A 20,248-nucleotide genomic window follows, 5' to 3' on the forward strand; every position below is an offset into this window, starting at 1 on the left:
AGGAACAGACCAACAAGGAGCCGAACTGCCTGAACCCAGATTAGGGCCCTTCCTACCCACCCTCAGTGCAGCCAGGGGGAGCACCGGACTTCCTACCCACTGTGGCCAACCGTAATTTAAAAGTATGCTCTTTATACTCTTGCTGAGCAAATACATAATTAAAGCAATTTAGAAAACCGGCTTCAAAAAAACCACTTTTTTTTAACATTTATTCATTTTTGAAAGTGAGACAGAGCACGAGCAGGGGAGGGGCAGAGAGAGAGGGAGACACAGAATCCATAGCAGGCTGAGCTGTCAGCATAGAGCCCGACGTGGGGCTTGATCTCACGGACCGCGAGATCGTGACCTGAGCCGAAGTCGGACGCTCCACCGACTGAGCCACCCAGGCGCCCTTATAAAACCATTTTCTAGGGGCGCCTGGGTGGCTCAGTCGGTAAAGCATCCGACTTCGGCTCAGGTCACGATCTCGCGGTCCGTGAGTTCGAGCCCCGCGTCGGGCTCTGTGCTGACAGCTCAGAGCCTGGAGCCTGCTTCAGATTCTGTGTCTCCCCCTCCCTCTCTGCCCCTCCCATGCTCGTGCTCTGTCTCTGTCTCTCGATATTAAATGTTAAAAAAAAAACAAAACATTTTCTAACTAAGAACTCAGACTTCTAAACTCTACTGGCAGTTTGCTTTCTTTCTCCCCTCCCCTCGCCCCCCCAAAACAAGTTCCTTCCTGACCTTCCTGACCACCTCTTCGCCCTCCCTCTCCCTACTCCGGTCACACTGACCTCAGTGCTGGTCCTCACACCTCCCAGGCATGCTTTGTCCTGGGGTGGGTGGGGGGGCTCTGCTCCAGGTGGTCCCGTGTCTGGAAAGCTCTTAGCCAGACAGTCCCCTTAGCTCACTCTCTCATCGCCTCCAAGCCCGCGCAGATGTCTTCTCAGTGCGGCCTGCCTCGACTACCCAGCTGAATCCTGCAACCTGTCTGCTCCATTCCAATTCGACTTTTGCTTTCTGCCACAGCCTCCGGCCCAGCTGCTCACCGGCTACAGTCTTTGCCCGTTTATTCTGCTTTACTGCTTACCGTCTGCCTCCACCACGAGAGGGTCATGTTCACACAAGAGATTTTTTTGCTTGGTGTCCTGACGTATCCTGGCCTGAGCCCCTAGGACCGTGTCTAGGGCATTACAGGTGCTTAGTAAATAAACACCTGTGGACTTCAACTAAATTCCAAAGTTTAGAGAAATTCCAAGATGAACGACATGGTGATCACAGGGCACGGGGGTGGGGGGAGGGGACCAGGTACTTGGAAGGCCCAACACACCAGCCTCTTGACAAGCAAACCTCATTTCTGCCTCAGCAAGTGCACAGACCCTCACGTGCCAAGGACCCCGGCACTGAGTGAACAGCCAAGAACCCAGAAGCCGAAGCTGAAAGTGGCTCGTGTCTACACTAACCGTAATGGCTTGTCAGAAATCATCCGCGACCACCAGCGGGGATGGGACCAATGACAAAAACAAAACCGGAACTGATGAACACCCTGAGGACATTAATACATTTCAGTGGGAGGCAAATTCTGTGACTTTGTCTCTACGTGAGAATTGGGGCAAAGAATCTAATCGACGCGTGCTCGGCCTAAGACGTCCTGTGAGATCCACGTTCAAAGCGTGGCCCGCGTTCCTGCCCCGCCTATTTAGGCAATAAGGAAAATTAGGCTAAAAGGAGACATTATCCCAGCTTTTGTTTCTCTCATTCACCTACAGTAGTTGTTGGCAAAGCCTTTCTCTGTGAAGAGCCAGAGAAGGCATATTTTAGGCCAGACGGTCTCTGTTGCAACGACCCAGTTCTGTTGCTGTAAACACAGGGCCACGGCCTAGTGCCAATAAAACTTTATTTACAAACGCAGATGGCGGGTGAATTCGGCCTACGGGAGGCAGTTTGTGGAGCACCAACCCAGAGTCAAATCCAACCAAAATCTATCACGCGTGAGCTGTTAAGAGAAAATCCTGCCCTTGTCGAGCTGTGTGTTCAAACACTCGATCGCCCCAGCCCTGGTTCCCCGTTTGAAAAGCTGAGAAGGGGGGAGAAGGTCACCTACGTCTCTCCTAAATGCCACCTTTGAGGACTCCTAGATAAAAGCACGACTGTCTTCGCCCGTCAGCTACACCCATCTGGGCAAATTCCCAGACTTGGTGGTACAGCCAGCCTCAGCTGCCAGAGGAAAGAACGAACAGAAGGCGGTTCTTGTGGTAGGTGCTGGTCACTGGGTAGCTTGTCAGACTTGGTCAAGGCTTCCAAGATTTTGGCCGAGACCGAGCAGCGGCGGAACCGGGTCTGTCGTGTTAGGAGGCCCCGCTTATGCAATGATATCACTATACGGCACGATTCTCTTCTCAACCTGCAGGGACAACTGGCAGGTTCAATTTCCTCTCACAAGAAGACACACACAAGGCCTGCCAGTCCCTGCCGGTCAGTCCGGGGCATGAAAGGTAGAGGCCAGCCCTTGGCTTGTGCAAACACTCTCCTTTTATTGTCTTCTTTTCTCCCCCACCCCCGCCATCTGCATTTTGTTACTTTCCTACCACGATGGTTTTGTTTTCAGTCTTTATACTTCTTAGAGGTGAGCTGGAGATCATAGGACTGAAAATAAACCACATTAGAAGAAAGGGACTAGGGACGGAGCTCACTTCCTCCTTCAGAAAGTTTATCCCAGGGCACCCGGCTGGCTCAGTGGGGTAAGGTCTTGATTTGGGCTCAGGTCATGATCTTGCAATTCATGGGATCAAGCCCCGAGTCAGGCTCCTTGCTGATGGCACAGAGCCTGCTTGGGATTCTCTCTCATTCTCTCTCTGCCCTTCCCCACCCCCACCTCAAAAAAATAAATAAATTTTTTTAAAAAAGAAGGAAACAAAGTTTGTCCTTTCCCATTCTTGGAGAATACTGATGTTCTTTTTTTTTTTTAATGTTGATTTATTTTTGAGAGAGAGAGAGAGAGAGAGAGACAGAATGCGAGCAGGGGAGGGGCAGTGAGCGGGGGAGACAGAGAATCTGAAGCAGGCTCCAGGCTCCAAGCTGTCGGCACAGAGCCCGACGTGGGACTTGAACTGGTGAACCATGAGGTCATGACCTGAGCCGAAGTTGGACACTTAAGCCACCGAGCCACCCTGATGTTCTTTTGAGCAGACGAGAGGCCCGAGCTGCCTGCTCCGACATTTCTTAGAATGCTGCAGGCTAGTACAGCTGCTACCTGTGTATGCCACAACGCGTGTTAGAGGTCCAATGTCTACTTTTCGGGGCATACATTAGAAGATAACTTAATTCTGAGCAGGATAGCTTAACTGAGATATAACTCACGTATAAGCTGTTTAAAACATATAATTTAATGTGGTTTTTTTTTTTAGTATATTCACAGAATTATATGACCATCACAACAATCCACATTAGACAATTTTTTCTCATCCCAAAAGGAAACGTGTCTCCATTTATAGTTACTTCTCATTCCTCCCTGCCCTAACCCTAGACAACCACTCATCGACCTCCAGTCTCGGTTGATTTCTAGGTATCTCATATAAACAGAATCATATGATGTGTGGTCTTGTGTGCCTGGCTTCTTTCACCCACTAGAATGTTTCAAAGGTCATTCATGTTGTAACACAGATCAGCATTTCATTTCTTTTCATGGCTGCATAATATTCCCTGATATGTATGTGCCAAATTATGTTTCTCCACTAATCAGTTGAGGACCGGAAGGACATTTGGATCATTCTTGCTTTTTCTTTTTTTTTTAATTTATTTTGGGAGAGACAGACAGCACGAGTGGGAGATGGGCAGAGAGAGGGGGAGACTGAGAATCCCAGGCTGGCTCTGTGCTGTCAGCACAGAGCCCGACGTAGTGTTCAAACTCATGAAACCATGAGATCATGACCTGAGCCAAAACCAAGAGCTGAATGCTTAACCGAGTGAGTCACCCAGGTGCCCCTTTTTTCCCTAATGTTTATTTACTTTTGAGAGAGAGAGTGCGAGAACAGGGGAGGGGCAGAGAGAGAGGGAGGCAGAGGATCCGAAGCAGGCTCTGCACTGACAGCACAGAGCCCAATGCAGGGCTCGAACCCACAAACTATGAGATCATGACCTGAGCAGAAGTCGGACGCTTAACCGACTGAGCCACCCAGGCACCCCAGTAGATGTATGTTTTCATTTCTCTCGGCTATCTACCTAAGAGAATTGCTGGATCATATGTTCACTCTGTATATAACCTTTCGAGGAACTGCCAGACTGTTTTCCGAAGCAGGTGCACTATTGTCCATTTCTACTGGCAACGGGTGAGAGGTCCACTTTCTTCAACACCTGCTACTTTATATAATATATATATAATATATATATAATATATATATAATATATATAATTATAATTATATAGGGCCCCCTATATAATATATAATACAAAGTGTATATAAATATATATAATACAAAGTGTGTATGTATATATATATATACATACACACTTTGTATTATAATACCCATGCTAGTGGTTGTTAAATGGTATCTCATGGTGGTTTTAATTTGCATTTCCCTAATTTTAATAATGTTCAGCATATTTCAATATGCTTATCGGCCATGTGTACATATTTGGAGAAACGTCTACTCAAATCTTCGGTCCATTTCTAAATTAGACTGTTTGTCTTTTTATTATTGAATTGTGAGAGCTCTTTATATATGCTGGATGCAAGTCCCATATCAAATATTAGACCTGCAAATATTCTCTCCCATTCTGTAGGTTGTCTTTTTCACTTTGCGGATGGGGTCCGTTGAAGTACAGAGGTTTTTAATCTTGATGGAGTCCAATTTATCCATTTTTTTTTAAAGTTTATTTATTTATTCTGAGAGAGGAGAAAAAGACAGAGGCAAGGAGAGAGGGAAAAAGAGAATCCGAAGCAGGCTCCACACTGTCAGCACAGAGCCCAATGTGGGGCAATGCAGGGCTCAAACTCATGAACTGTGAGATCATGACCTGAGCCAAAACGAAGAGTTGGATGTTTGACTGAGCCACCCAGGCGCCCCTGATTTATCCATTTTTCTTGTGTTACTTGTGCTTTTGAAGTCATATCACGGAGGCTTTGACTAACTCGAGGTCAAAAAGACTTACTCCTATATTTTCATTTAAGTATTTTACATTTTTAGCTTTTATGTTTAGGTCTATGACCCATTTGGGCTAATTTTTGCAGGTGGTGTGATGAAAGAGTCCCAGTCCCTTCTTTTGCAGGTGGCTCTCCAGCTGTTCCAGCACCACTTGTTAAAAAGACTGTCCTTTCCTTGAGTTGTCTTCATACCCTTTCCAGAAATCGGTTGGCTATACGCTGACTGGACTCGCGATTCTGTCCCGCTAACCTACGTGTATTTCTGGACTCGCGATTCTGTCCCGCTAACCTACGTGTATTTCTGGACTCGCGATTCTGTCCCGCTAACCCATGTGCCCATCTGCAGGCCAGCGCCACGCGGTCTGCGTAACTGTAACTTCATGGTAACTTTCCAAACTGCAAAGTGTGAGTTTTTCAACTTCATTCTTTTTGTTTCGGCTATTCTGGGTCTCTTGCATTTCCGTATGAATTTTGGGACCAACTTGCCAATTTCAGCAAACAGGCCAGCCGCAATTTCGATAGAGACTAGCGGTATCTGTAAATCAGGGTGGGGAGCACTGCCATAGTAACAATATTAACTTGTCTGGTCCATGAACATGAATGTCCTTCCACATATTCTCATCTTCTATATTGCTTCTCCTGGGGAGTTTTCAAAGAATCAGTTTTATAATCGAAGGCAGTTTTTTAAAGGGACGTCTTCCTCGTTCCTACCACTTACGCACAAATGAAGAGGTGGACTGAGGACACAAACCGTAGCCGATTAAAAAGACGTGGAGGAGACTAGATTCGGCCAAGTCACCTGAAGACGGTCACACAGTCTGTGGCACATTTTTATCCCAGTGAAGACTCAGAATGCTGGTTCTCACCGTGGCTGCACATTAGAATCATCTAGGAAGCTGATAAAAATCACGATGCCCAGGCTACACCTCAGGCCAATTACATCAGAACCTCCTGGGTGGTACCCACACGTTGGTATTTTTTTTTTAATTTTTTTAACGTTTATTTATTTTTGAGACAGAGACAGAATGCAAGTGGGTTGGGGCAGAGAGAGAGGGAGGCACAGAATCTGAAGCAGGCTCCAGGCTCCGAGCTGTCAGCACAGAGCCTGACGCGGCGCTCGAACTCACGAACTGTGAAATCATGACCGGAGATGAATTTGGACGCTCAACCAACTGAGCCACCCAGGCGCCCCCGTCGGTATTTTTAAAATATGTTGTTGAGGTGAAAACTGCTGAAGTAATGATAAGAAGTTTCAGGGGCACCTGGGTGGCTCGGTCAGTTAAGCGTCTGACTTCGGCTCAGGTCATGATCTCGCAGTTCGTGGGTTCAAGCCCCGCGTCGGGCTCTTTGCTGATGGAGCCTGCTTCAGATTCTGTCTCCCTCTTTCTCTGCCCCTTCCCCATTCATTCTCTCTCTCTCTCTCAAAATAAATAAACATTAAAAACTTAAAAAAAAAAGAGAAGTTTCAGTGAAGTTTTCCATTTGTTCATATTTCTTTAAGAGTTTTTCATGTTCTACCTTATTCTAGAAAGGAATTAAGCAGACTGATAAAAATGTATAAACTAAGGGAAGACACAACAGCCAGGGTGAAAAAAGAAAGCAAAAGGAAGGTGAGGACAAAACAGAACCCCCAAAACGCATACTCTGATGGTCTCCACTTTCCACAGTGTGGAAGAAGGGATCAGTATCGTGGCATGGCCCCAAGTACTGATATTGAGGATATGTGGCAACGTGGCAACTATTTGGCAATGAGACCAAAGAGGAGCTCACCCAGGACGCCACGCAGTGAGAACAGAGTGATGAGGGTGTACGGGCATCTCCCCGGCTGTGCTGGGTATTCAACTCGCCTACACCGAAATGCCATTACTAAATCTCACATAAACACACTAATGACAGCAAAGCCTAGGGAATCAAAGAACTTTCAAAACGCTAATCAAAGAATAACTTTCAAAATGTGAACCCCAAAAGCCCTAAGGCAAATTCCCTGTAAAAAGACATAGCTACCTTGGTCTACAGTGAAGATTTTGTTCTTCTGTCAAAGCAACGACCGACCAAATTAGGAAACATATACTCTGTGTGTCTCCATCTCTCTCTCTCTCTCTCTCTCTCTCTTTTTTCTAATTAGACCCATAGGTGACATCTGTTTAGATAACGTGTCTAAACGTGCTCAGCACCGTCCATCTCCCACCTGGTCCCTGTACCTGAATCTGTTCGTGGCTGGGGTGGTTTCCATGTTGAATTCGGCCACTGGCACTCCGCGGGCAGACACCTGGGGGGCAAACATGGCGGCAGGATAAACCACGGAGGAAGTTCCCACCTACAAAGCAAACAAATGGAAACGGACAAATGACCACGCTACGGGGAGAGGAAACATTCTTCCGGAAAACCTTACACAAACTCAGGCCAGTTTAGGGTTGCGAGATGTGAGGAAAGCTAGCTGGATGAAACAGATGGAGAGCTTCCAGGGGACAGATGGGGAGTTAAGAGGCATCCTGTCGGCTGATCGCTAGAAGAATGTGCTAGGGAAAAGGGAGCACAAACGGAGAGAACGGCAGATCAAGGGCTCGGTTTTGTCTCTGCTCTGTGAAGTAATGCCAATAATCCATGTTCATTTTTTTTCTTTTCTTTTTTAACATTAGAAAACTCAAAGAAAAAATATACTCACGTTATTCATACTCCCGCTACCCTGTGATAACCACTGTTCACATTTGGATATACATCCTTTCAGGTTTTTCCCTATAGATACATATGTGTAAGTGTGCTTTACAAGAATGGAAAGTCCAGAACATGTTGTACAAACCAGGTTTTCTCATTTAAGCACTGGTGATGAACAGACACTGAAACACTGGGGTGCACTCAATAAATACTGGCTGAATGAATGTGTACCCATGAGAAAGTGCTTCTGCTTTTAAAGATGTGTTAAGAAAACTCTGAAATATGCACACCCTCTGTCTAATGCATTCCATTTCTAGGAAATATGTCCCAAGGAAATGATTTGAAGAGTATGCGAGGAGTTATGTCTAAGAATAGTCACTACAGGGGCGCCTGGGTGGCTCAGTCGGTTAAGTGTCTGACTTCGGCTCAGGTCATGATCTCGCAGTTCGTGAGTTCGAGCCCTGCATCGGGCTCCGTGCTGACAGCTCGGAGTCTGGAGCCTGCTTCAGATCCTGCCCCTCCCCCACTCACGCTCTCTCTGTCTCTCAAAAATGAGTAAGCATTAAAAAAAAAAAATAACAACAGGGGCGCCTGGGTGGCTCAGTCGGCTGAGCATCCGAGTTCGGCTCAGGTCACCATCTCGCAGTTCGTGGGTTCGAGCCCCGCATCAGGCTCTGTGCTGATGGCTCAGAGCCTGGAGCCTGCTTCGGATTCTGTGTCTCCCTCTCTCCCTGCCCCTTCCCCACTCATGCTCTGTCTCTCTCTGTCTCTCAAAAACGAATAAACGTTAAAAAAAAATTTTTTTTTAAATTAACAACAAAAAAAGAATATTCACTACAGCATTATTTAAAATATCAAAATGTGAAATGGCCTAAATGTCCAACAATGGAGGATTGGTTAAATACATCCTTGTATATCCATGCAACGGAACACCATGCCGCCAATGAAAAGATGATACAGATTTGTGGATGTACTGACACGGAATATGCCCGGTGAATCGCTACATGAATAAAGTTGTTTCCAAGCAGAACATACGGTATGAACCCACTTTTGAATTTTTAACCATATGTATACATCTGCACAATAAAAGGTCTAGACCAGGAGTAGAGAAATGTTTTTCTGGAAAGGGCCATATAGTAATATTTTTAGGATTTATAAGCCATACAGTCTCCATCACAGTCAACTCTGCCATTGGAGTGTGAAAGCAGCCATACACGATACGTAGAAGAATGGGCATGGTTGTGTTCCAATAAAACTTTATTTACAAAAACAAGTGGCAGCCTAGATCTGGCCCACCGGCCACAGTTTCTCACCTCTGATCTAGGAAAAAATACACTAAAATGAACAGTGCCTATTTTTGGATGGTAGAATCATTGGTGATTTCTAATTTCCTCCTTATAATTTTACACTTTTTTGTGTTTTCTCAAATGTAATAATGAACATGTATTACTTTCAAAATCAGAACCAATAACATGCTCTTTTCATTATTTTTGGCAGGAAGGGAGTGTCTTTGCAAAGCCCAAGACACGGTCTTCCGCAGTTTCACATTTACGATCAATTCGTATTCGTTGTTTCTTAATTCTTCTGTAGGGTACAAAACCTCTCAACACACACAGTAGGAAGAGGAGGAAGGAAGGAAAGGGAAGAGAGAGGGAAGGAAGGAAACATAAAAAAACACAACAAACTCCACCCCAGTCCTGGTGTTCTGGAAAATCTCGAGGATCAGGGGAGGGCATGACTTACCACTAGACATAAGTCACAGAGGGTCAGCTCTCTGTCAACCTCCTCCAGAATGGCAGGATCCAGGTTTTCGCCAAACCACACCACGTGGGGTCGCAGCAGGCCCTCGCACCCTGCCTCTTCACACCTGTGGGAACATTATCCTTCACCCAACCCCAACACCTGCCCTGCCAGAACATCTGCCCCACTGGGTCAGAGGAAGGCTAGGGGCTACCCCAAATCAAGTCTGTCGCCCTCTTCCTTGTTATCCTCTCTCCCTCCCCTTCCAGACCATGTGAGCTTATTCTGAATATTCAGGCCCTTCTAAAGCTTTCATTTTGTCCGGATGCACTGGGCTGATACGTTGACAGATGTGTTTCAGCCAACCTTACCATTCTCTTTCTAAACCGTGTTAAAAAAGAGAGATCACAGGCCCAAAATGGAGTCCCATGGGCTAAGCCCCATATCAGCAAACCAAGACTTAGTACCTAACCTAGCTGTATATCCAGCCTCTCCAGGGCCTGTGGTCTTTAACCAGTCAATCTGGAGCCACTTGGTCGGCACTAGTGGGGTAACCCGCCTGAAACACCCCTTGGGTCCCCAGAAGGAAGGTGACCTTGCCCGAAACAATTCCCTCTTTGCCCGAAGAACCTCCTCGCCCTGCCTCTTCCACCTATAAACGTCTTCCATTGTGCGCAGGTCCTTGGAGCTTCTGTCTGCCACGCGGGATGCTGTCCGATCCATGAATCTCGGATGAAGCCAATTGATCAACATGGACTCGGCTGGATGTGGGGTTTTAACCACAGCTTTCCCTTTCCCAGCTACGCCATCGCACTCTTCGGCATGGCAGCCGGGAGGAACCAGGCTCAGCCCTGCCTTGAACACACCAGCCACCTGCTAGTCGCATCTGTGTCCCCCTTTCACTTTCCCTCAGATTCACCTTTCTCTTGCCCTGGGCACGGCCAAGTTCGCCATCTTCCTCTTCTTCCACTCCCCACTGCCTGCGGGTCATCTTACGTAGACCTTCTACAACAACCTCCCAAACCTCACTTCCATCATAAATAATCTTCTCAAGAACTGCCCACGATTCCCTATTGTTTTAGATCAAACTTTAGGATTCAGTAATAAAAACCCTTATTAAGAATAATAAATAGGGCTCTGGGGCACCTGGGTGGCTCAGTCGGTTGAGCACCCGGCTCTTGATTTCAGCTCAGGTAGGTCGTCCTCTCAGGGTCATGGCATCGAGCCCCGCGTCAGGCTCCACACTAAGAGCACAGAGCCTGCTTGGGATCCTCTTTCTCCCTCTCTTTCTGGCCCTCCCCCACTCACTCTCATCCTTTCTCTGTCTTCTCAAAGTAAGTAAATAAAACACTTAAATTAAAAAACGATGAAAAGAATAACAAATAGGGTTCTGTGGTTAAGTAAACTAGTGAAATATTCACAAATTATAACTGTTCTTTAAAGAACAGTGTACTCTGGTGTATCAAATGCTCTGAGAAGTCCTGCAGTAAAGCAAACATACTTCAAATTTGTTTACTCTATGGTTTCCATATTTATTTGAACACATAACATCATTTCTTTTTTTTTTTTTTAATTTTTTTTTTCAACGTTTATTTTTATTTTTGGGACAGAGAGAGACAGAGCATGAACGGGGGAGGGGCAGAGAGAGAGGGAGACACAGAATCGGAAACAGGCTCCAGGCTCTGAGCCATCAGCCCAGAGCCCGACGCGGGGCTCGAACTCATGGACCGCGAGATCGTGACCTGGCTGAAGTCGGACGCTTAACCGACTGCGCCACCCAGGCGCCCCCATAACATCATTTCTTAAGCAACGTCCATCAACATCACATGGGTCGAGTGTTCTAAGAACACTTTGGGAAATGCCGTTGTAATGTCTGCTTTTGAAAAACCGACACAAAAATCTTTCTCTAGGGCTTTTCTTATTTTTTTTTTTTTTTTTTTATCTACAAAAATCCTGTTTGGTCCTATAATTTCACTTTTGCAAGACCTTTTACTGCCTCCTTTGCCCTGGGCTAATAACACACGACAAGGAGGAGAATGAAGATGATACCAGCTAACATTTTCACAAGACGTCCGCCTCTATGCTTCGTAAGCACCAGGTAAGCAGCTGGGGCATAACAGCTCCAGAAACCTTCCAGGCCTCAAATTATCCCGCCACAGGGCAAAGCAAAAAGGGAGAGTGCAAAGCAAAAAAGGGACGGGAAGGGAGTGGTTCTCCTCGCCCTGGGGTGGTTCACCTTCAACCTTTGGCCCCTGTCCTTCTGCATTTGTGCACTTAAGAGGCATCTCAGCAAATGAACTTAGATTTTGATTGTTTTTTTTTTTTTATTTCAATCTGGAAAACCAAATACGCATCAGGGATTTTTACCCACCGGGGAAGTTTCTCCACTGGGATTCTGGCATCCTGAGCTTCAGGTTCTGGAGCCCTGGAGTAAGTGATGTTAGTAAAGAAACAATGACATTGGTATAGTCAAAGAACAGAGAGAAAACATAACGTAAGTCTGTATATTCGCCTGGCGGTATACAGCTCCCAAACTCATAGTTAATACAAGCTGACTTAGAAGGGTACTGGAAGGGCAGACACCACACAGTTAACAACCAGTGATTTTATGTCAGAAAAGGGAATTTGCATGTGGGGAGGGGGCGGAGCCACCAGGATGTTAAGGGGGAGCTTCCTGATATGCACTGTATACATCATCATTGGAATCTTCTGCGAGGATACTGGATTCATATATTACCTATATAATTTATCCTGATTTAAAATGGCCAGGTAAGGGGCATCTGGGTGGCTCAGTTGGTGAAGCGTCCAACTTCAGCTCAGGTCATGGTCTTAAGGCTTGTGAGTTTGAGCCCCGTATCAGGCTCTGTGCTGACAGCTCAGAGCCCGGAGCCTGCTTTGGATTCTGTGTCTCCCTCTCTCTGCCCCTCCCCTGCTCACACCTCTGTCTCTCTCTCTCTTTCTCTCAAAAGTAAATAAACATTAAAAACATTAAAAAAATTTTTTTTTAAATGGCCAGGTAAATTTTTTCTCAATATTTCGAGTCTACTCTGATTTTTTTCCCTAGTTATAACAGTACATGCTCATCACAGAAATGTTAGAAAAACTCCAGAAAGATATAAAGAACTAATCAAAATTACCCATAACCCCACTATTCTTGATAATCACTGTTAGTATTTTGTTGTCTTTTCTTCTGGTCCGTTATCTCTATATACCAGGTATACCCACATGGGGTGTGCGTGTGTTTGCATGAGTGTGTGTGTGTGTGTGTGTGTGTGTGTGCACGCACATGCATGTATTTAAATATGAAGTTTGGATCGTATTAGATAAGAGTTAGGTCCCGTGGTTTTCACTTAGCATTGTAAATTTTGAGCAAAATAGTTCTTTTATCCTATGGCTGTACTGTAATCTACTGTACTGTAATTTCTCCTAACTATCCACAGGAATCTTAGGCTACTGTTCAATTTCCTTCCGTTTATGTTCAACTTAAAAGAGAAAACAAAGTACACTCATTCCATAGAGCAGTGTCATTACCCTTTTCCCAATAAAGCTGGACAAATGGGACTCTCGTAATTCTCCGCCACAACTCCACAAGAGGTACATCGGGTTTTAAATAAGCTACCTGAAAAACACAAGTTAAACAAGACCGGAATTTAGCATAATTAGAAGGAATTGTCTCCATGTCTAAAGGGGTACAACAGAATTTAGTTTTTATTCGTTCAACAAACGGGCCTGCCCTAGGTGTCAAGGGAAATCCAAAGGCACGCAGTTCTACTGAGCCACGGACATCTGCCTCCTGGATTTTGTAATCTGGAAGGGAGAGAGACAGATAAAATGACTTACGGCATGATTAAGGAGCTCTCAAATGATCTTGATGTTGAGGCGGACTTGAAGGTGGTCAGTAGGGCACATGAAGCCAGTGTAAACCCAAGGGCGTGGTTTACTAGGTACATGACTGACGAAGGCTCAAAACGTTGGATGTATTGGCAAAATCCTACCGTCGACTCAACAAATCTTGAGTCTTTCTACAAAAGCAGCTCAGTAAATACATAAGCAACTAACAAATGAAGCAAGTAATTGTTAAAACTAGCAACCCGTTTATTGAGCTAAAGCAACGACGGTGACCACGATTCACTAAATGTTCACCACGCGCCACAGTGGACGTCCACTGCTCCATTCTGCCCAGTATTCCTTCCTCGGGGAGCCATCTCTCCTCTATCCCGAGTGGGTGGAGCTGTCAATCCCATCCAGTGCCAGGTGCACTGGCACACCTGTTACAGGAGAACGATGATGGCTGAAACGTGTGGGGACATGGCTGTTATTCCCCAGGGACTGCTGGGGCAAGGGCCAGCCCTGGATGTTTCAGCCCACAAACCACCAAAGGGCCATTTGGGGGAAGAAAACGAGTTCGGGTTGTTGTCTAGAACATTCCCCCCGACACCTGTTGGTGTCGATCCAGGAAGGCCCAATAGCAGACTTCCAGGATGTGTGTCAGCAGCTTGGAGGGGAACCCGGAGACGAGCGGGGAGCAGCCTTTTAGGAAATGCGTGGAAAACACGCCTGGAAAACACTGACGCCTTGGAGTCATTCAGAAGTGATTCGAAAGAGTCGGAACGTGAGAAGTGTCTTAACCACTTTATTTCACTCATTTTCATATGTGCCTTTTTATATTTCACTGTTTTTTATATGTGCAAGGGTGACACAGTTTCTAAAAATCTGTGTCTCTGTAAGTTTTAGTAGGCCATTTCGGTAAGTGCAAAATAACAATGCTCAGGGATAATAAAATATGATGGCTTAGGCAGACTATTTCCTTTGCGAGGGTCACACTGAAAACACGATACATGTTAAAAATCGGTGGCATCTTTAGTTTGATGAAAGAAGGGGCTTTCTTTTTTTTTACCTAAATCAGAATTTTTTTTGAATGTTTATTTTTGAGAGAGAGAGAGAGAGAGAGAGGCAGAGAGAGAGAGAAAGAGACAGAGTGTGAGCAGGGAAGGGGCAGAGAGAGAAGGGAGACCCAGAATCCGAAGCAGGCTCCGGGCTCTGAGCTGTCAGCACGGAGCCCGCCGCGGGGCTCGAACTCACGAACCGAGAGATCATCACTGGAGCCGAAGTTGGCTGCTCAACCGACTGAGCCACCCAGGCGCACCTGTTTTTACCTAAATTAGAAGAGAGTTCTTATCGCTTGCAACCCCGTAAGCCCCAACTAATGATATGTACATATCGTCTTATTTAATCCTTCAAACAACCAAGACAGGTGCTAACACCCCCATCTGACACGTTTATACGTGGCAAGAGACACCGCCTGCATTCTGATAGTGTGAAGAAACCAGAGGAGACGCATGGACAGTGGCCCAGACCCAGCAGGAGAAGGTGCCAACAAGACACTGGGTCAGCAGGTGGCTGACTATGGCCAGGGCACAAAAGAGGGACAGGACCCAAGTGAACAGTGCTCGGTGTCCGTTATCCCAGGCAAAAATAGGCAACTTCACGGCATACCCAAGGAAACCAGCCACATTCCCCCCTGGGTCACCACTGCTGGAAATTCCACAATTAGCAATGCGTTGCTTGGGATGGAAGTTTTGTAGACTCTTAAATACAAATGCCCTTGGGATTATGCTCTTGTATGAACGAATGTGAAACTGTATGAGTTTACGAGATTTTTGGTAAGCTCAAAGGAGGGAGAGGATTAAAGAGGACGTGAGGGAGACGGTGTCATCAAGGGCAGAGGGAAGCCAGCGGGACGTAAGGCAAACTCCACAGGTGTCACAAACCTGGCGGGCTTGGTCACTGATATGTTGAGAGCTGGGCAGAGGCTCAGCCTCAGGGGACAGGCCAGCTGGGGAGGAGGGAAAAGGAAACGGCCACCCCCAGGAATGCCAGAGTCTTCCCGGGCGGCTCCTGCCAAAGCCGTAAGTTGTTCGATGGCCCGCACTTCCCTTTTCCCGCCAGCCTCCCTGGGCACTCGCGTCTCTGCCGTGTGACCCGCACACCAGACGCCTGGGTGTCCTGTCAAAGTGCAGACTGTGGTTCGGCGGGTCCAGGTGGGAAATGGCAGGACACGTGTTTTGAAGTCTGGTTCCCCTCCCCACGCGAGGGCGCCTCACCGTGGATTTCCAGAAGGTTCTTGGTGCCAGCCTTGCGGTGCAGCTCATCGATGTTTTGAGTGATGACCACAAGCCGGCGGCCCTGCCCACGCAGCCGGGCCTCACATTCAGCGATGGCGAGGTGCCCGGGGTTCGGTTCCTTGCTCAGCATCACCTCCCGCCGGTAGTGGTAGAACTCCCACACCAGGGATGGGTTTCGCGCAAAGGCCTGAGGGGTGGCCAGGTCCTGGGGGTGAGACAGGAGACACGAGTCAGAGAAGGAAGGGCGCACTAAGGCTCTGGAACGTGGACGCAGGCGGCTTCCGGGGGGAGCGAGCTGGAACACATCCGCCTTACGCCCACGCGGTGTGGCGGACGGGGCACAGGGGCCTGGGCGCCGGCCTCCGTCCTAATCCTGGGACCAACAAGGGACCTTGGAGAAACTGCTTTTCATTTCCCCACTTCCAAGGCAGGGATAATGCGACCTGTCCCATTTTCCACTCGAGTAAATTATGACCAGGAAGTAAAGCAATATTATGCAAGAAAGTAATTCAGGTTGAATCTACTCTTTTCATGGAGTCCCACAACATAAGCGGTCCCTTTCACTGATGCAGGAAAAAAAGCGAAATACAAAATGCCCGATTGATCATGGCCACAGTTGACAAACTCAGTTTTTTATAACTACAATTATGGCTCCGCACACACACACACACACACACACACACACACACACAACTACACACGGAAAGAACAGGGGCGCCTCGGGGGCTCAGCTGGTCAAGCATCTGATGCTTGGTTTCGGGCTCAGGTCACCATCTCACGATCGCAGGTTCATGAGCTCGAGCCCTGCATCAGGCTCTGGGCTGACAATGCGGGGCCTGCTTGGGATTCTCTCCTTCTCTCTCTTCCTCCCTCATTCTCCCACTCTGAAAGAGAGAAGGGTAGTCGTTGTCTGGGGCGGCGAGCCTATGAGGAAAGGGCAAAAGGGAGCCTCTGGCAAGGACGGAAACATTCTAGATCTTCATTGCGGTGGTGGTGGTGTTCTGCCTTTCGTTTTACCTTCGAAGGCCACTCTTCCACCTGCTGATCGTGTCAGCCTTCACTCGGGGAGCGAATGGGGAACAAACATCTACGCCGTGGATCGTTGACATCCACCCTGCACTTCCCCCACAGACCCTGAGCTGTTTTGACACTTCTGCCTATCCTCTCCTCTCAAAGCACCCCCCGAGACCCTCCGAGCCCCCCCACCCCCTGCCTCTCTGCTTCAGCGGCTGCTTCCTGAGCCTCCTCTTTCTTCCGGGACCCCTAATGGCCCTCCGCCCTCCTCCCCCCACCCCTTCATCCTTAAGGCAACGATCCCCAGAGCTACAGCCACAGGCTCACCTGGAGGGCAGCAGAGAGGTGACAGAACATCCTGAACATCTGGCAGCCGGGGGCATGTGATAGGGCGGGAAAGGCAGCTTCATCGGCCCTTCACTTAACAAGAAACTACCTACGAAATGTGGAATTCGTGCACTGAAGTTAACTATGCACGATGGCCTCCATTCACCCAACGGAAGTCTATCAAGCACTCACGTGTGCCAGAGTCCCGGGAGCTGGGGATAGAGCAATGCGTAAACCAGACGGGGTGCCTGGGGGGCTCAGTCTGAACCTGAACCTGGGGGGTTCAGCGTCTGATTTCAGCTCAGGTCATGATCTCCAGGTTCGTGAGTTTGAGCCCCCTGTGTTGGGCTCTCTGCTGTCAGCGGGGAGCCTGCTTCAGAGCCTCTGTCTCCACCCACCACCGCCCCCTCCTTGTGTTCTCTAGCTCTCTGCCCCTCCCCACTCACACTCCCCTCTCTCTCTCAAAAATAAATAAATAAATAAATAAATACATAAATAAACATTAAAAAAAAAAAAAAGGGCAGACAAAACTTCCTGCACTCCACAACTTGGGATTTCCTGAGCCAGGGGGAGAGCAGGAGGCTGACTGCAAAAGGCCTGAAGTTATATTCTGGGCCCATGATCATGGTCATGGCTACGCTACGGGACACACTTGCCAAAACTCATTAAATGGCACGCTTTCAAACTGGTGAATTTTATTGTACGTACAGTTGACCCCTGAACAACGTGGGGGTAAAGGGCAGCGACCTCTGTGCAGTAAAAAATCTTGTGTATAACTTTTGATTCCCCCAAACTTAGCTACTAACAGCCTACCGTTGACTGGAAGCCTTACGGATAAAATAAACAGGCAATTAACACACATTCTGCATGTTACGTGTATTGCATAATGTATTCTTACAAGAAGGTATGCTAGAAAAAAGAAAATGCTATTAAGAAAATCCTAAGGGAGAGCAAATACATTTACAGTACTGTACGTATCGATACCCAAAGTACATTGTCCATTCACAACGTGAATCACCTGTCAGTATCTACGTCAATATTCTTATATATGATACAAAACACTATAGATGCTCTACATATTACTAACGGTAGACATCAAAAAATAAAAGAGGGGCACTGGGGCGGCTCAGTTGGTTAAGGCATCAGACTCTTGATCTGAGCTCAGGTCATGATCTCATGGTCCTGAGATGGAGCCCTACACTGGGCTCCATGCTGGGTGTGAAGCCTGCTTGAGATTCTCTCCCCTTCCCCCGCTCGTGTGCACACACACTCTCTCTCTCTCTCTCTCAAAATGAATAAACATTAAAAAACACGTAAAAGGCAATGTGAAAAGTTCGTATTTATTCACGCATAACACAATTCATACGTCACTAATGAAGCAGCAGCAATGACTGAAATGGATACGATTGCTCCGCGGTAGCTAGCCCATACGCTGGGTGAGTGGTTATAATGTCTTTACGGCATACGGTATCACAATCATATTCCTAACACAGTGTTAGAAACACTTAACTTAAAAAAAAAAACCACTTGCCTGTGATGATAGGTTGATACACGGTTTCTCAAATTGTAAGAGACACTCACTGTAGTGTACCGTAATTCTTTGAAAGCAACGTTCGAGAACCGTGAGAAAACTAACACCTTATGAACCTCATGTTAACTATCACTCACTTTATGCCTCCGTACGGGTGGGCGATGCACTTCCATGCAGGTGAACACAGGATGCCGTACACGATGAATTCTTGGGTGATAACGGGGATGACACAAGACGCCTCCTATGGTCTGAGTCCTACGGTTATGAGGTTCTCACACGAAGACACACGCATGCACGATGGGCCGGCTTATCAACTGTGTGGCGCCATGATTATTTATTATTCACTAAGTGGAAGTGGGTCATCATAAAGTCTCTATCCTCATTGCCTTCCAGAAGGCTGGGGCGGGGGAGGAGGACGGGGTGGGGGGGGTCTTGCTGTCCCAGCGGCATCAGGGGAGGGAGCGGTGGGGGAGGTGGAAGGGGAGGCTGGAGAGGCAGGCACACTGGGTGTGACTTCATAGAAATACATCGTAATCTCTGCCCAACTTTTTTGCCTTTTCATTTCTCTCAAAATGGTTCCATACGGAACCAATTCTTCCTCCACCATTCGCTTTAGGGACAGTGCCCAAGTCCGTCTTGTAAAAGAAGTCAAGGGGCGCCTGGGTAGCTCAGCTGGTAGAGCGTCCAACTCGTGATCTCAGCTCAGGTCATGGTCTCATGGTCGGTGAGTTCAAGTCCCACATCCGGCTCGATGCTGATGGCGCTGAGCCTGCTTGGGATCCTCCCTCTCCCTTTCTCCGCCCCTCCCCAGGTTGTGTTCTCTCTCTTTCTCTCTCTCGAAACAAATAAACTTAAAGCAATTTTTTAAAAAGCAGTCTTGAATCATCGGAACGCTTTTGCCAGACTGCCTAACATCAGTTTGTCTCCTGTACTGCTTTTGCATCTTCTTCCTCATTGTCTGGCACTGGTTCCGAGGCTCTCATCTCCATCACGTCGACTCCCGTGGGTGCCTCTGGCGTGTGTCTGTTAGCGCTCGAATTTCTCCAAGGTCCAGATCTTGAAACCCTTCACCTCCCTCCCGCCCCTCCGCCATTTTTGCCAGACCCATAATCTTTCTCATGGTTTCCCCGACGGGCTGCGTGATAAATCCCAAGAGGTCACACACAACGTCTGGACTTTTCTCCAACAGGAATTTATTGTTTCGGGCGTGGTGGCTCTCGCGGCTTTTTTCTGTAACCACGATGGCACCTTCACTGGTGAAATCCTTCCAGACTTCCGTGGCGCTCTGTTGGGGTTCCCTTCCACAGCGTTGACAATCCTTTCCATAGGACACCGTGTGTAGTGAGCATTAAAGGTCCTTCTGACCCCTGATCTAGAGGCTAAATTAGAGACGCTGTGTTTGGAGGTGAGGAGATCAGTTTGAAGCCTTCAGTGTTGAACTCACAGGCTTCTGGGACGGGGTACCGTCTGAAATCAAAGATACTTCATCAGGGACCCACCCACAAAAAGGATCCTTGGTGTCTAGGCCTTCTTCTTGTACAAGATAAAGACAGGAAAATATTTATATTCTCCCTTCAGAACTTGGGGGTTAGCGGCTCTCTAGAGAAGGGCTGTCTGATCAGAAACCCGACTGCGTTTGTACAAAACCATAGAGTTAGCTTATCCCTTCTGGCCTTAAATCCTGGCGATCACTTCTCTTTCTTACTAGTAAGTGTTTTTTGTAGCACTTTTTTCCCC

General features: G+C 47.3%; 1 protein-coding gene across 12 annotated transcripts in view; it reads right to left on the reverse strand.

The window, feature by feature from the left end:
* SIRT5 (sirtuin 5) overlaps positions 1–20,248 on the reverse strand; it is a 40,308-nt gene that overhangs the window by 5,771 nt on the left and 14,289 nt on the right. For 9 of the 12 annotated variants that reach the window (XM_047858840.1, XM_047858839.1, XM_047858833.1 and 6 more), the window contains 5 exons: positions 15,619–15,844; positions 13,046–13,133; positions 11,886–11,939; positions 9,518–9,641; positions 7,321–7,436 (listed from right to left, as the gene is read on the reverse strand). In XM_047858840.1, coding sequence (XP_047714796.1) covers positions 7,321–7,436; positions 9,518–9,641; positions 11,886–11,939; positions 13,046–13,133; positions 15,619–15,844 — 608 coding nt within the window. Of the gene's footprint in view, positions 1–7,320; positions 7,437–9,517; positions 9,642–11,885; positions 11,940–13,045; positions 13,134–15,618; positions 15,845–18,648; positions 19,979–20,248 lie in introns of all 12 variants that reach the window. The other 3 variants (XM_047858843.1, XM_047858841.1, XM_047858842.1) reach the window with 3 other exon arrangements.

The sequence above is a fragment of the Prionailurus viverrinus genome, chromosome B2 (assembly GCF_022837055.1).
Source record: "Prionailurus viverrinus isolate Anna chromosome B2, UM_Priviv_1.0, whole genome shotgun sequence".
NCBI classification, from domain to species: Eukaryota; Metazoa; Chordata; class Mammalia; order Carnivora; family Felidae; genus Prionailurus; species Prionailurus viverrinus.